This window comes from Podarcis vaucheri (genome assembly GCF_965113315.1).
Source record: "Podarcis vaucheri genome assembly, chromosome: 3".
NCBI classification, from domain to species: Eukaryota; Metazoa; Chordata; class Lepidosauria; order Squamata; family Lacertidae; genus Podarcis; species Podarcis vaucheri.
In genome coordinates, this window is record NC_138761.1 from 34,085,435 (window position 1) to 34,099,434 (window position 14,000).

General features: G+C 44.0%; 1 protein-coding gene across 1 annotated transcript in view; it reads left to right on the top strand.

Annotated features, from left to right (window-relative positions):
- Window positions 1-14,000, top strand: part of XDH (xanthine dehydrogenase) — a 60,479-nt gene that overhangs the window by 24,763 nt on the left and 21,716 nt on the right. The window contains exons 13-22 of the mRNA XM_082214797.1: window positions 1,133-1,226; window positions 2,978-3,087; window positions 5,710-5,894; window positions 6,868-7,042; window positions 7,658-7,747; window positions 8,098-8,267; window positions 8,633-8,756; window positions 9,946-10,065; window positions 11,556-11,652; window positions 13,151-13,275. Of these exons, the coding sequence (XP_082070923.1) occupies window positions 1,133-1,226; window positions 2,978-3,087; window positions 5,710-5,894; window positions 6,868-7,042; window positions 7,658-7,747; window positions 8,098-8,267; window positions 8,633-8,756; window positions 9,946-10,065; window positions 11,556-11,652; window positions 13,151-13,275 (1,290 nt within the window). The remainder of the gene's footprint in view (window positions 1-1,132; window positions 1,227-2,977; window positions 3,088-5,709; window positions 5,895-6,867; window positions 7,043-7,657; window positions 7,748-8,097; window positions 8,268-8,632; window positions 8,757-9,945; window positions 10,066-11,555; window positions 11,653-13,150; window positions 13,276-14,000) is intronic.

Below are 14,000 nucleotides of genomic sequence, written 5' to 3' on the forward strand. Positions count from 1 at the left end.
AGTAATTTGTTGTTATTTTTTGTTAAAAAAATAAATAAACAGTCTATCTGGAAGTGCGGAAAGACTCAAATGAGATAATAGCAGACAGGCACGATGCGCCTTTCCTTTGAATCTTGCCTTGCTTTGCAGTTTTACTTCCAATTTGACTCTAGGCCCTTTGCACATTACTCACATGAAGGGGCATTATAGGTGAGAAGTGCTGGAGTTGGGGAATGACCACTCCACGCTTAAAACGGGGGGCGCCCTTTGTGTGGACGCGCGCAGCCCCTAGATCTGGAGCGGCTCCAACAGCATAGGCTTGGTTTTGCCTTCCCTCAGGTGGGATACCTGGAGGTCTCTGCCTACCTCAGTCAGTTGCCCAATCCCACCTGGGGGAAGCGTTGCCAAGGAGACCAGGCCAGGTAGGGGAGGGATTACCTGCCCACACAATAGAGGGAGGATCTTACCTGGGAATCCTCACTTGGCTCCAGAGCTGGGGACTGGGGAGGGAGAACGCCCAATGCCTGAGCCAAGGTCTACCCACATTTGAAATTTAATAAAGTTGTGGCCAATTTAATCCCATAGCACGTTGTCATGAGTCGTTATTTCACATGTCGGGGGGGACCGCGCGGGATTTGGGGACTCCGCCTGTCCACGCAAAGGCACTGAGCAAGAGAGCTCTAGAGTAGGGCTGGGGAACCTCAGAAAAGCCCTGATGGATCAGCTCATAGGTCCATCTGGTCCAGCAGCCTGTTTTCACAGTGGCCAACCAGATGCCCTGGGCAAGCCTGCAAGCAGGACCTGAATGCAGTCTCCTCACTAGTAATTCACAGCAACTGGTATCCAGACATATATTGTCTCTGATACCACGCTCTCCTCACCCCTGATTGTTGTCTGGTTCTGATGGGAGCTGAGATACAATGGCATATGGAGTATACAGTAGGCAGAGAGAGGCTCAGATTGGGTCCCATTCCTGCAAGTGGACTGGCTTGGGCTCCAGCAGATCCCTCACTCATGTTGCTCCACCCCTGTGTTGGGTGCTGCCCCCGCCTGGATTTGATAATTCAGTAACAGTGTTTAAACAGAAAGAAGTATTCTCACAATGTCTTTCCAGCTGCTTTCTAACCCAACCATGTTCTGTATTTGGTTTCAGGCTCTTGGGGGAAATATAATGACTGCAAGTCCAATATCTGACCTAAATCCAGTGTTTATGGCAAGTGGGAGCAAACTGACCCTGGCATCAAATGGTAAGCTTTAAGTAAGAATGGCAGATGGTGCATCACCAACCATCTTCTGGCTCGCTTAGGACAATGATAAGAGCCCAGGGAATTTTGTACCTCTGTTCTTTCTGGGGTGAATCTGGTAGCACTGCAGCGCCTGTTGTTTCCATCAGCTTTGGTGGACAACACTTGGTAGCATTGCTCTAGTAGATCCTTCTTTTGCTTTGTTGATTTTGATGGCGAATCTTTTCCAGGTCACTCTGAATGCACAGATAGTCTCTAAATGCCCTCCAGATATTTTCATTAATTTCAATGTTGGAAATTTTGCAGTGTTTGGCAGTTGATATGAGGCAGTATTTTGTATTTGGCAGTATTGGTAGCTCAAATGCAGTGGTGTATCCAAGTGGTCAAAAATTTTTACACTGTTCACAGATCAATGTCTGTCAAGGAACCTCTGCATTCCTGTCACAGAATCTTTGACCATTAAAGAGGATTGTTGGACCAGTTCATGGGTGCACACGCAGTTCACATGGAATAGTGTTGGGCAACTGTACTTGTGAGCTTAAGTGTGTTCCCTAACACACCCACACCACCCCTCTGTGGTTGTGCTTTGGCAAGCTGGGTTTGATCATATATGAGAAGGTGCTCAGACAAAACCCTCTCATTAAAGCTTGCAGGGTGCAACTCTCCTGTTGACAATCATCTCCTTCCCTGTTGCCTCTCACGCCAGATTCCCACTGAAGCCATCACATAACCACAAACACTTAGGGTGTATATATGAAACCAACCTGCCTCTCAAATGTGGCTACCCCACCCAACATCCCTCCCTCCTTGGCTCTCACCCAGAGAGGAAAATCTATGCTAATACAACCAAGAGAATCCCCACCCCACCCCTTGCTCCTCCCTAAAGGGTGTTACTCCTTTGGGGTCTCCCCATGCTGGGGATGCCCCCTGCCACAACAGTGCCTCCTTTTAGCCTCTGACTTGATACCAATTTCTGCCTGTCCTGGGTTCATGATTTTGACTTCCCAAGTTTTGTCAGCAAGGATGTCCTGCTTAACCCATTTAGAGTGGTCTTCGGGAGACCCTAACCATGCAAAAAGATGCTGATGCCAGTCAGTACCTGACAGTACACAAGAGAAAAAGCACACACATTATGGGAATAATGTCAAGAAGGACACTGACAAACTGGAACGTGTCCAGAGGAGGGCAACCAAAATGGTCAAAGGCCTGGAAACGATGCCTTATGAGGAACGGCTAAGGGAGCTGGGCATGTTTAGCCTGGAGAAGAGGAGGTTAAGGGGTGATATGATAGCCATGTTCAAATATATAAAAGGATGTCACATAGAGGAGGGAGAAAGGTTGTTTTCTGCTGCTCCGGAGAAGCGGACACGGAGCAATGGATCCAAACTACAAGAAAGAAGATTCCACCTAAACATTAGGAAGAACTTCCTGACAGTAAGAGCTGTTCGACAGTGGAATTTGCTGCCAAGGAGTGTGGTGGAGTCTCCTACTTTGGAGGTCTTTAAGCAGAGGCTTGACAACCATATGTCAGGAGTGCTCTGATGGTGTTTCCTGCTTGGCAGGGGGTTGGACTCGATGGCCCTTGTGGTCTCTTCCAACTCTATGATTCTATGATTCTATGAATATACTTTACAGCATGACTGTAGCTGCTAGAATATATTCTTCCATTAAGTATAGCTCCATAGTAAGAATGAATGAAATGGAATATGATTTCCCTACACATTCCACCCACTATGTACTGTCTTTTTTTGCAGAGGGAAGGAGGACTATAAGGATGGACGAGACATTCTTCACTGGTTATAGGAAGACTAAGCTTAAACCTCAGGAAATATTGCTCTCGGTTGAGATTCCCTTCAGCAGGAAGGTGAGGTGATTGGAATACAGTATAGCATTGCTTTGAAAGCTAGGTAGAGAGCAACAGTTACTTTAATGGGAAGGCAAAATCTCTCTTGGTTCTACTGATCCCTTGAAGGAAAGGTGGGTATGTTATGATTCCTCAGGAATGCAGTAAGATTACAAAAATGAAAGGAAAATGAAGGAAAGACTAGTTCCTAGAAAATAACCAATATACTCCCCAGCTACTTCAAGTGAAGTGCAACCCTGGGACATTTTGAAATATGCACAAGAAGGAGTATGTATGTAACACACACACACAGAGAGAAAGAGATTACCACATTATTCAGCTCCCATTGCTTCTCAGGACCTACTTCTGGGAAAAGAGCCCATTGATTAATATTTTTTGATAGTTGCTCAGGAATCAGCCCTTATATTTAAAATGGTATTATTTATTCATGTATTTATTTATTTATTTGGGGGAAGTTAGCCTAATTTTCAAGGAAACTCAAGGCAGCTAGTTAAAGGAACCAAGTTTGTTCCTCTTTTTTGCCTCTTTTTGACTGAAGTGAAAGCATTTGTTTGGGAATAAATTGTAAGGGTTAGTTGAGGACAAGTCCCTCTTGAACTCCTCCAGCTTACAGTAGTTTTCCAGCAATGGAATTCCATTATTTTAAGTGAGGTCATGTAATATTTATTTTAGGTTTTCTTTGTTCTCAAGGATTCAGCACTTGTTCCAATAGAGTATACCGTTATTAAGTTGGCATGGAATAACTGTTTCTGTGCCACAAATGAGGGACCAGAATGAACATGTAATTCAGGGGTGAGGAACTCACATTCCTCCTCCCAGCAGGCACACTCAATAGTCAGGGATGTTGGGAGTTACAGTACAACGCCTGGAGGGCCAGAGATTCCCCACCTCTACTCTAAATGGAAGGCAGGCGTATCCCCTTCCCCTGCTGAGTCCTTTGCTTTCCAATATATTAATCAGAGCCAAGTGGCTTTGTTACCACCTACCTGTAGAAATGTAACTCGGTCAGAGTTGCTGTCCTGGGAAAAGATGGGCAAAGATTGTGACCTCCTTTCTCAGTGAATCAGGCTGATTTGCACTTCATGAATTTAGGTGTACATGTAAAAATAAATAACTTAAAGCATGGCTGAGATAGACATGGAGGATATGGACACCCTTGTGAGAGAGCCAATCAATCAATCAATCAATCAATCAATCAATCAATCAATCAATCATAAGCCTGGGTTTGCTGTCACAAAACTCTATTCATGGATATGTAGTCAGAGTCTGTTATGTAGTGACTGTGCAGGAGTCCTGTTGTCTTTTACAATTGAACCCCCCCGCCAAGTTCACTGACTGGTCTGGTTTGGTCCTGCCCCTCTGTAATCACTGGAGGATTAAGGGAAGAAGCTGAGAAGTAAGTGCCCCAAAGCCTATCCTCTGAAATACAACAAACAGAAGAACTACATTCAGTGGAAAGTTTGAAAAACAACTACTCCATGCTCTAAAGTGATATGTCCTTGCATTATTTTTCAGGGCAGAGCAATATGGATCCCAGAGGTGCTGTGTCTCATAGTGCAAGATAGAAACTGGCACTGACTGCATGAAACCGTTGGTTAGATTTCCCTTTTCCAGTGTTATATCAGCCTTGGGAGGAATCCTGCTTTGCAGGAACGTGCAGCAGTGTAGTTTCAGACTCAGTACAAAGGACTGACCCAAACACTTATGTTTTGAATTGTTGCAGTGGGGTGGTTTAATCCAGGGATGAGGCATCTGTGGTCCTCCAGCTATTGTGAGAGTACAACTCCCCTGATCCCTAACCCTTAGGCATGCTTGCTGGGGTAGATGGGAGTTGAAGTTTCACAACATCTGTTCACAGGTTCCCCATGTCTGGTTTAACCTCCTTCCTATTTCTACAGTTCTGTGATTCTGTCTGCCAGTTAGTGAATTTTGCTTTTTAGAAATATAGCTCACAGCACCCTCTGCTGTGCATACATAAAACAACATTAAATCCTGCTCGTTTTAAGAAGTCTCATTTGGAAGTAACCCTGTCCAAGACTGCAGCCTCTTCTGCCATCTTACATGTGGTAGTGCCACTTGACTGCATGGCAAACTGGGCACGAAACACTAAATTCTGATACTGGAGGTAATGGATAGTCAGCTAGCCCGGGGCTACTTTAACCCACTCAGAACTTTGCTATCCAGACATTCCTACTTTTCTGTTAGTGACCAGTGTTCATAGAGAAGGAAGTGCGTGAACAACTAGCCTTACACATTATGCGCTGTTTAGTGAAGAGGTCTAAGTTGCAGAATGAATTGAGTGTGTGATGTTGTCTTGTGTTTTTACTATTTTTTTGTGGGGAGCTGCCTAGAGTGGCTGGGGCAACCCAGTCAGATGGGCAGCAAACAAACAAACAAACAAACAAATGAACGAGCAAATGAACAAATGAACGGCTAATATTGTTGATATGCATTAACAGCTGCTTTTTTTGCACTTGCTGCCCTGGGTTGAAAATGAAGTACATATTTTTGGGAACTTTCTGGTTTTTAGTTCTGGACTATGAACCTGTCCATTCTCTTGATCCCACCTGTCCTCAAAGAGAACAAATTGAGGCCAACATTTGTTTCCTTTTCTTCTCCTAGGGTGAATATTTCTCAGCATTCAAGCAAGCTTCAAGGCGGGAGGATGACATTGCTATAGTGACCTGTGGGATGAGAGTCCTCTTTCAAGAAGGAACTGATCAAGTGCAAGATATTAAGCTGAGCTATGGAGGAATGGCTCCCACAACTGTATTGGCTGTCAAAACTTGTCAGGAGCTCATTGGAAGGTAGGAGAATTAGCCCCTGATGTTGTGTAACAGAGGAAATTATTGTTGCACACCACCCCAATCTCCACGTGGTGCAAGGCTCCAGGGGTTCCCAGCATTCCCAGGGTTTGCATTTTTTTCAGAATGTGGCCCAGTGGAGACTGTGGTGTCTTTATGATATATGGTTTATTGACACATATATACAACATTGAGCCTACAGTGGAGAGGTTCACAGCAAAAAGGGCCTTGCTTCATCCATCTTGCAGCCTCTGATTCAAACAGATTCTCTATCTCTCTTTCCAGCTTGCTGTTTTTTCTTCTGGCTCACATCACTTCACTCTTCAACTCTCACATTGTCCTTCTAACTATCTGTGAGCTGAGGGCTCATTTGCCATCTCACACAGACCCCCTTTTCATTATTCCCCTTCATGGCCCATCGCCTGGGTGATCACCTCATCAGGAAGCTGGTGTGGCTTATATTTCAAAGCATGCTGGATCCAGGGGTTAGAAGGGTCTTTGCATATGCCCTACCCCTTCAAGGAAAAAAACCCAACCTAATAACATCATGTACCTGCATGTGAGCCTTGGATGCCAAACCCCTTGCTGACAGTTTCTGCTACTGTGTTTTTATTTATTTTGTATTTCTTAGATTTGTATACCACCCTTCATCAAAAGATCTTGGGGCAGTTCACAAGATAAAAATACAAGATAAATACAAGATAAATGTTGACACTGCTGGTTCTTTTTGCCCTTACCCCATCAGCAATGCAGATGCATTGGAGAGAAACATAGTCTAAGTTAGCAAAGGGGAACCTGTTGCTATCCTTATGTTGTTAGACTACAACTCCCATCATTCCTGACCATGCTGACTAGAGTTGATGGGACCTGGAGAACCCCACATAATCCGGAGGGTTACAACTCCCCTGACCTGGCCTAAGGACTGTGGAACAAATGAAATGAGTTTTGGGTTAATTTATGGTTTATGCCCCTACAGGGAGTGGAAGGAAAAGCTCTTGCAGGAAGCCTGTCGCCTGCTGGCTGGCGAGATGAACCTGTCCCCTTCAGCCCCGGGTGGCATGGTGGACTTCCGACGGACCCTTGTCCTCAGCTTCTTCTTCAAGTTCTATCTCACGGTGCTTCAGAAATTAGGCAGGGAACTCAATGGCAACGTGAGTGGTTCCATCCTCTTGCTGGGTTGAGGGTTCAGCAGGAATCCATAGTGTGTAGAGACAGATTCTATTGAATTCTAGGGGTTCCTTTAGAAATTGGCATACAAGAAGGCTGGAATGGGGTACCTGTGGTTCTTTCAATATTGTTGGACTCCCATCAGCCCCAGCAGGCATAGCCAATTAACAAGAATGATGGGACTGGTAGTCCAACAATACGTGGAAAGCCACAAGTTGCCCATCTCCACAATAGTCTTTTGTGGTAGGTGTTTTGCACTGTAGGTTCTGGGTCCTTGAAGCTTTCTGGCATGGTCTATAGTGGGCAGTTGTCATAACAGACTAAAAGAGGAGGAGGAGGGAAAGGGGGAAATCTGGAAAGGAAAAGGGGACTTGTTCCCTACTCAAATCACTCCTCTAACAGTTAGTAATGGACCAAAACTGGAACTTTGAGTGATTTGATTTTTTACACAAGTCACAAAGAGGGAAAGTTGCATAGGTAGTATTAGCTGTTCATAAGTTTTTGGGTTTGTATGTTTTTAAAAATAAGAGTAATGCTCTGTGCAAAATGCAAGAGGCATATGAGTAGACTTACACTGGATTTCAAATATGTTTTTACAGAATAATCTTGCTGATACGGTCCCTGCTAGGTATGCCAGTGCCACTCAATTATTTCACAAGGATCCTGTTAAAAATGTACAGTTTTTCCAGGTAAGTAAGAGGAACCAAATGATCATGCCTTCCAGTTCCCAGGTCTATAAAATGTGCTACTCTTTGTCTCCGTTCCCCAGGTCTCATATTGATCAAGAACTTATTCCCATTCTAACTTTGGCCTTCTTTCCTCTTATTTATTTGTTTAAATGAGCACTTCTTCCTGCATAGAATGAGCTCTGCATGAGGCTGAATGTGATGATGATTACTGCTCTATGCATCCTCATGGCCGCATTGCCAGTACTGGAATTTTAGCCTTTGGAGAAGATACTATATTTGCCAGCAATATTATCATCAACATTTGACCACTAGTCCTGGGCATGTATGACCAGCCTTTGGTTTTGTTACAGGAAGTGCCTCCTGGACAGTCCGTTGAAGACATGGTGGGGAGACCCCTTGTGCATCTTTCAGCTGCCAAGCAAGCAAGCGGGGAGGCAGTCTATTGTGATGACATTCCTCACTATGAGAATGAGCTGTACCTAACACTAGTTACCAGCACCAAAGCCCATGCCAAGATTGTGTACGTATTGCTTCTGCAACAGATATATTTCCTTACACTAGTGATAGCCGAGTGCCCACCACTCTGGCAGTTAGAGGATCACTTCAGAGGCACCAAGCACCTCTGCCTCCTCCACTCTCAAGAATATTACAAAACAACAACAACATGTAGCCAGTTTCCATCACTGAGAGTAGCTTGCAAGATGATGGGCTGGAAGAGTCAAACTGTGCTATGACTCCAGTCTGCCACATGGCAGCTGGGCAACTTAGGCTTTGGGACTTTGGCCAAACTTTCTCTAGGGAATCCTTTCTTCAGAGACTGCTTATGTGAGCTGTGGGGCTAGATAACATAGAGTAATGCTTCTCTGTGCTGTTCTGTTTCCTCAGTTCTATTGACACCACAGAGGCCCAGAATGTCCCTGGTTTTGTCTGTTTTGTCTCCGCTAAGGATGTTCCAGGGAGTAACGTCACTGGGATTGCTAATGATGAAACCGTCTTTGCAAAGGACACTGTATGTAGTTACCTTTCCCCCTTCCTTTTGTAAAATGTGCAAAACTGTACCTAAGGCAAGAGTGGCTAACCTGCAGACTCCAGCCCCAACTGCTTTCTAAGATCTCCTGATCTGTAAATAAAGTGCAAAGTACCACAAATCTCCTCCTCCTTCTCCTTGGATATTGATATTGTATCTTTAAACAGCAACAACGCCCCTCTCCAAACAATACCCCAGACCAAGAGTCTGTTCAGCCACCTCAGCTTTTGTAGTTGGAGTCAGTCAGGGCCTTGCTTTCCCATGCCAGGTGGAAAAGGCTTGCAAGGCACTTGCAGCCAAGACTGCAGATAAGATAGGAGACACACAGAGAGTACCCTGAATCTCCACTTCAAGTCAGCATTTCAGACTGCATTAACTGCTGAGTTGGTGGCGGGGTGCTGGTTTTTTTTACCCTTGAAGAGGAGGCAGATGTCTTTCTCTCCAAGCTTAATGCTATAATGCTTGAGATCAGGAGATAAAATCCATCTGCCTGTTCTTTAGAAAGGATATTCCCAAATATTTGCTTATGTTTCCTACCTAAAGGCTTCCAGTACCTTTTCACCCCTGTACTCCCCTTCAGAAATTAATAGAAGAAATTCTGTAGTGAATTAGTAGATTTATGCATGTTCAAAAAAAGAAAAGAAAAGAAAAAATTGAAGAGAACCTCTACTAATGAAGGAGGATACGTGGGACAAGGGCTGGAATTAAAATAATTGCACAGATAACCTGCAAACTAATTGCAAGATGTTGATGCCTCCCTGATGAAGTATTAACAGTTATTCATGTCAGGAACTTGTTAGTAGAATTCTAAGCATGGGAATGAATGGCAGAAAATAGGATAAGGCACAAACTTGCTGTACTTGAAATGATAATCAAGGGGAATCGAGCTGGTGCAGACATATTGTGCAAGGCTTACATCTTGTCTACTCTTATGTGAAAAACAAGTACTCCCACTTGAACTCAGTGGGTCACTTCTGATTGTGTGCATTGAAGTTTTACCTCCTACTGTTATTTAACTGCATATCTTAATTCAAAATCCTGCCCCACCCCCTTTAAATGAAGATGCATTTCAAAGATACTGTGTCCAAAATTAAACGCCACAGCACAAAGAACAAAACAGAACTGAGATTCCCAGAAGTCAGTGAATAAACTGAAGTCTTTTGACTTGTAGGTCACATGCGTTGGCCACATCATTGGTGGAATATTGGCAGACACACAAGAACATTCCCGAAGAGCTGCCAGAGCAGTGAAGATCACATATGAAGACCTTACGCCGATTGTCACCATTGAGGTAAGGTGACACTAATGCAGTCCCCTTCTGTTGGGTTGAAATAACCGACAGACGAGTAGCAAGTGTCATGTGGGAGGCATCTCTTGAGCAAGTCTCGAGGAGTCCCTTTTATTGAATATTACAGCAATTGCCACGTATGTGCTTATTGCTGATTGGTTAACACAAGTACAAAGCAAAGGTTACATATAGGCATTAATCACCAATAGATTAAAGGCTGGGAAAGGGAGCACAGAACTAGACAGGCATGAAAACCTCCTAATTAAATTATAACTAGTGATTGAATATCAAGACTTAAACTATTACTAATGATTGATATTGCATGACATGACACAACCTAACAATCGCGTTCCGTAGATGTGGTCAACAATGCGTTAAGAACAGGTCAGGGTACTGAACTCAATGTGAACTGATCAGAACATTCTCAGACTCATGTGCAGAGGCAAAAACTTCCCAGCACCCTTCTAAATGATTAGTCGAGATTTTTTAAAAAATCCTCTGGAGGCAGCTATTTGAGTTTTTACTACTATGATTCTGATATGGATGGGTGAAAATAGAAAGAGAGAATTAAGACACAGAATATTCCTTTTATTTAATAATTTATTTAGATCCATACAACTACTGTCTCTGTGCTATATGTGTACAGCCTGTGTTCTGTCCATAGGGGGCAGTCTTTTTCTGCTCTTGGGCCCCTTCTGACATACAGATGTTGGCCCCTATTCCATTGTGTTGTCCTACATGCATAAAGCCCATTCCTTATAGGCCAGAGCCATACAACCTATATCCCTGAGCTGATGGTCCTAGATTGTCTCCTATCCAAGCGTTGGCTGGACCCAGACTTGCTTAGCTCCAGCAGGGACACCGCTTGTGATTTTATCCAGTTTATATCCAGTGCTGGGCAGGTGGACCTCTGCACAGTATCTAGAGGTCCACTTCCTCTTCTCCATCTTGCAACCCACCATACACCCTCAAAGCCTGCCCTGGAGGTCCTGCAAACCTCTGGAGAAGATTTTGAGGGCATGCTAGAGGCTGCACTGTGGAAGTGAGTAAAGGAAAGTCCTGTCATGTGAGTGGAAGTCTGTTGCACTTATTTCAGCAGCAGGGTTAGATACTGATGTTAATCCCGATGAATAGGAGATCCAAGTAGGGTGGCTGCATCCAATAAAGAGATGGATCTTGAAGCTCTGGGAGTTGTGAAGAACGGAATTGGGTTGTGTGCTGCTTTTTCCACCCCTCAACACTTACACTGCTTCACCAAAGTGTTTTTTCTTCCACACAACTGTCAAAAGTAGAGGATCTCTGCTCTGTATTGCCCCTAATCCCAGATGCAAAATAGGTGAGGTTATGTTTTAGAAGTGACCCAACCATGGCTAAGTTATGCAGCACTTTATCAAGCAGAATGGAAAGGCAGAGATTCGAGGGCATCTATACACAGCAAGCCAAGCTGTCTGTTGCACTTCCAAATATCCATCATTTTCCTGTAATTTTCCCAGGAAGCCATTGAAAAACAGTCCTTCTTTGAGCTTGTGAGGAAGATTGAGAAAGGGAACATCCAGAAAGGATTTGAAGAGGCTGATCATATTGTAGAAGGTGAGATCCCTTTTTCTTCTTTGTAAGGTTATGTGCATCTAAGAAAATCATTAATGTTATGCAATCTTCACATGAATCATACTAGCGTAACAAGCTTGAGATTCCAATTCTGGAAAAATGGTTAGAAATGGGAGAACCATCAGTAAAACACATTGGTTTGGTCCACGGTTTAGCCCAAGCTCTTCCCATTTCCCAGAATTGGGTGAAACTTGGCAACATTTCCTTGAGCAAACTGGTTGGTTGGAGGATCCCAACTTGTCTGAGGGCTCCTCCAGGTTTTATCCTGATTTGCAAAGCTTATCTCGTGGAGGTTGGAGTGTATCTGATCTTCAGATATCTATGTGGGGAAGTTCTGTGACAAGGAGTTTTCATCCTGCTTGAAGAGTGTTTATACATCTCCCCATTCTCATTTGTTCATTCCACACTTTTCAATTCATCCCCCCATCAACTTCTTAACTGCAAAAAGTCCATTTCTTCCTAAAAGTAGTTTTGTTGCACTTGAATTGTGTGTAAATCTAAATGTCCTGGTATGCGCTTGAAACCCACCCACCTACAAAATACCGACAGTTGGCTGTTGATAATGAATCATACTAGCGTAACAAGCTTGAGATTCCAATTCTGGAAAAATGGTTAGAAATGGGAGAACCATCAGTAGAACACATTGGTTTGGTCCACGGTTTAGCCCAAGCTCTTCCCATTTCCCAGAATTGGGTGAAACTTGGCAACATTTCCTTGAGCAAACTGATTGGTTGGAGGATCCCAACTTGTCTGAGGGCTCCTCCAGGTTTTATCCTGATTTGCTTGCACAAAGCTTATCTCGTGGAGGTTGGAGTGTATCTGATCTTCAGATATCTATGTGGGGAAGTTCTGTGACAAGGAGTTTTCATCCTGCTTGAAGAGTGTTTATACACCTCCCCATTATCATTCGTTCATTCCACACTTTTCAATTCATCCCCCCATCAACTTCTTAACTGCAAAAAGTCCATTTCTTCTTAAAAGTAGTTTTGTTGCACTTGAATTGTGTGTAAATCTAAATGTCCTGGTATGCGCTTGAAACCCACCCACCTACAAAATACCGACAGTTGGCTGTTGACTGCTCTGGCTAAGAGCACAATGGAGTGGTCTCTACTCTGGGAGGTGTGGCTCGTTTGAGGGCTCTTGTGATGGGAGACTGTAGACTGTTGCATGCCACCCCGATCTCTGAGCGGTGTGAAAGTCCAGGCAATCCAGTTTCTTCCTGTTAAGAAGAAATTAAAGAGAAGAGGGAAGGAAGAGAGACTGTTTGGGAACTGGGAGAAGTTCCGCAGGTGGTGCTGTAGGTGGCAGCAAGGTGATGAAGGCAAGAGATAGACACAGGATCTTCACTTCCTCCCGAGCTCTTAGATTTTGAGCACCCAAAAGAAGAAATTTGGTGGCTGGAAGGCTCATTTAAGTCCCAAATAATCCTTTGGATTTAGATAGTTACTACATTGGGAGGTTTCTTCTTTCCCCCTTCCAGGTGAGATATATATCGGTGGACAGGAGCATTTTTATCTGGAGTCTCACTGTACTATTGCTGTGCCAAAGAGAGAAGATGGAGAAATGGAGCTCTTTGTATCTACTCAGAACCTAACGAAGACACAGGTGAGGCAATCCCTTGTGAAAGCGTTAAGCTGGCGAATGAAGCTGTGAAATTGAAGTACAAAACCTGTGCGATATTGCTGAACAAAAACCCACCTGGTTTGCATAAGTGCTTTGCGATTATGTTTGTCTCCTTTTATAAATACTGGATGCTTATGAAGAAGCCACAGGGCAGTGCTGGAGTAAAGGCATCCTGTGGTTTTTGTGGAGTACCATCTTTTGTTGTTCTGTGATTTGAGGTTGCCCAGAGTGTGATATTCAGTCTCCCTGGCCAGCTTGGTTAGCAGGAATTTATGGCCTGGCCTTCTATGAATTTGTGTGATTTCAGTTTATTTGCGGCACACCCATTTCCACCTCAGACGATGTGGAGCCATCTGCTGGTTGGGACCAACTACACATGTTGTTAAACTCATATTTGCATCTAACATGCAGGCTTTTAAAAGCGCATTAGCATCAGTGTAGGATGGGCTGAGAAATGGAATCAGAGAAACAGAATGTAACATTTCCCTCCTCCACTATAGACCTTTGTACCAGTGAGGAATCCACCAATACAGATGTTAATTTCAGTAGAGGAATTCTCCTCAGCCTATGTTTTACTTGAATATTAGCTGCAATGCGCTCTACGTGGGGCTACCTTTGAAGGTGACCCGGAAACTACAACTAATCCAGAATGCAGCAGCCAGACTGGTGACTGGGAACGGCCGCCAAGACCATATAACACCGGTCTT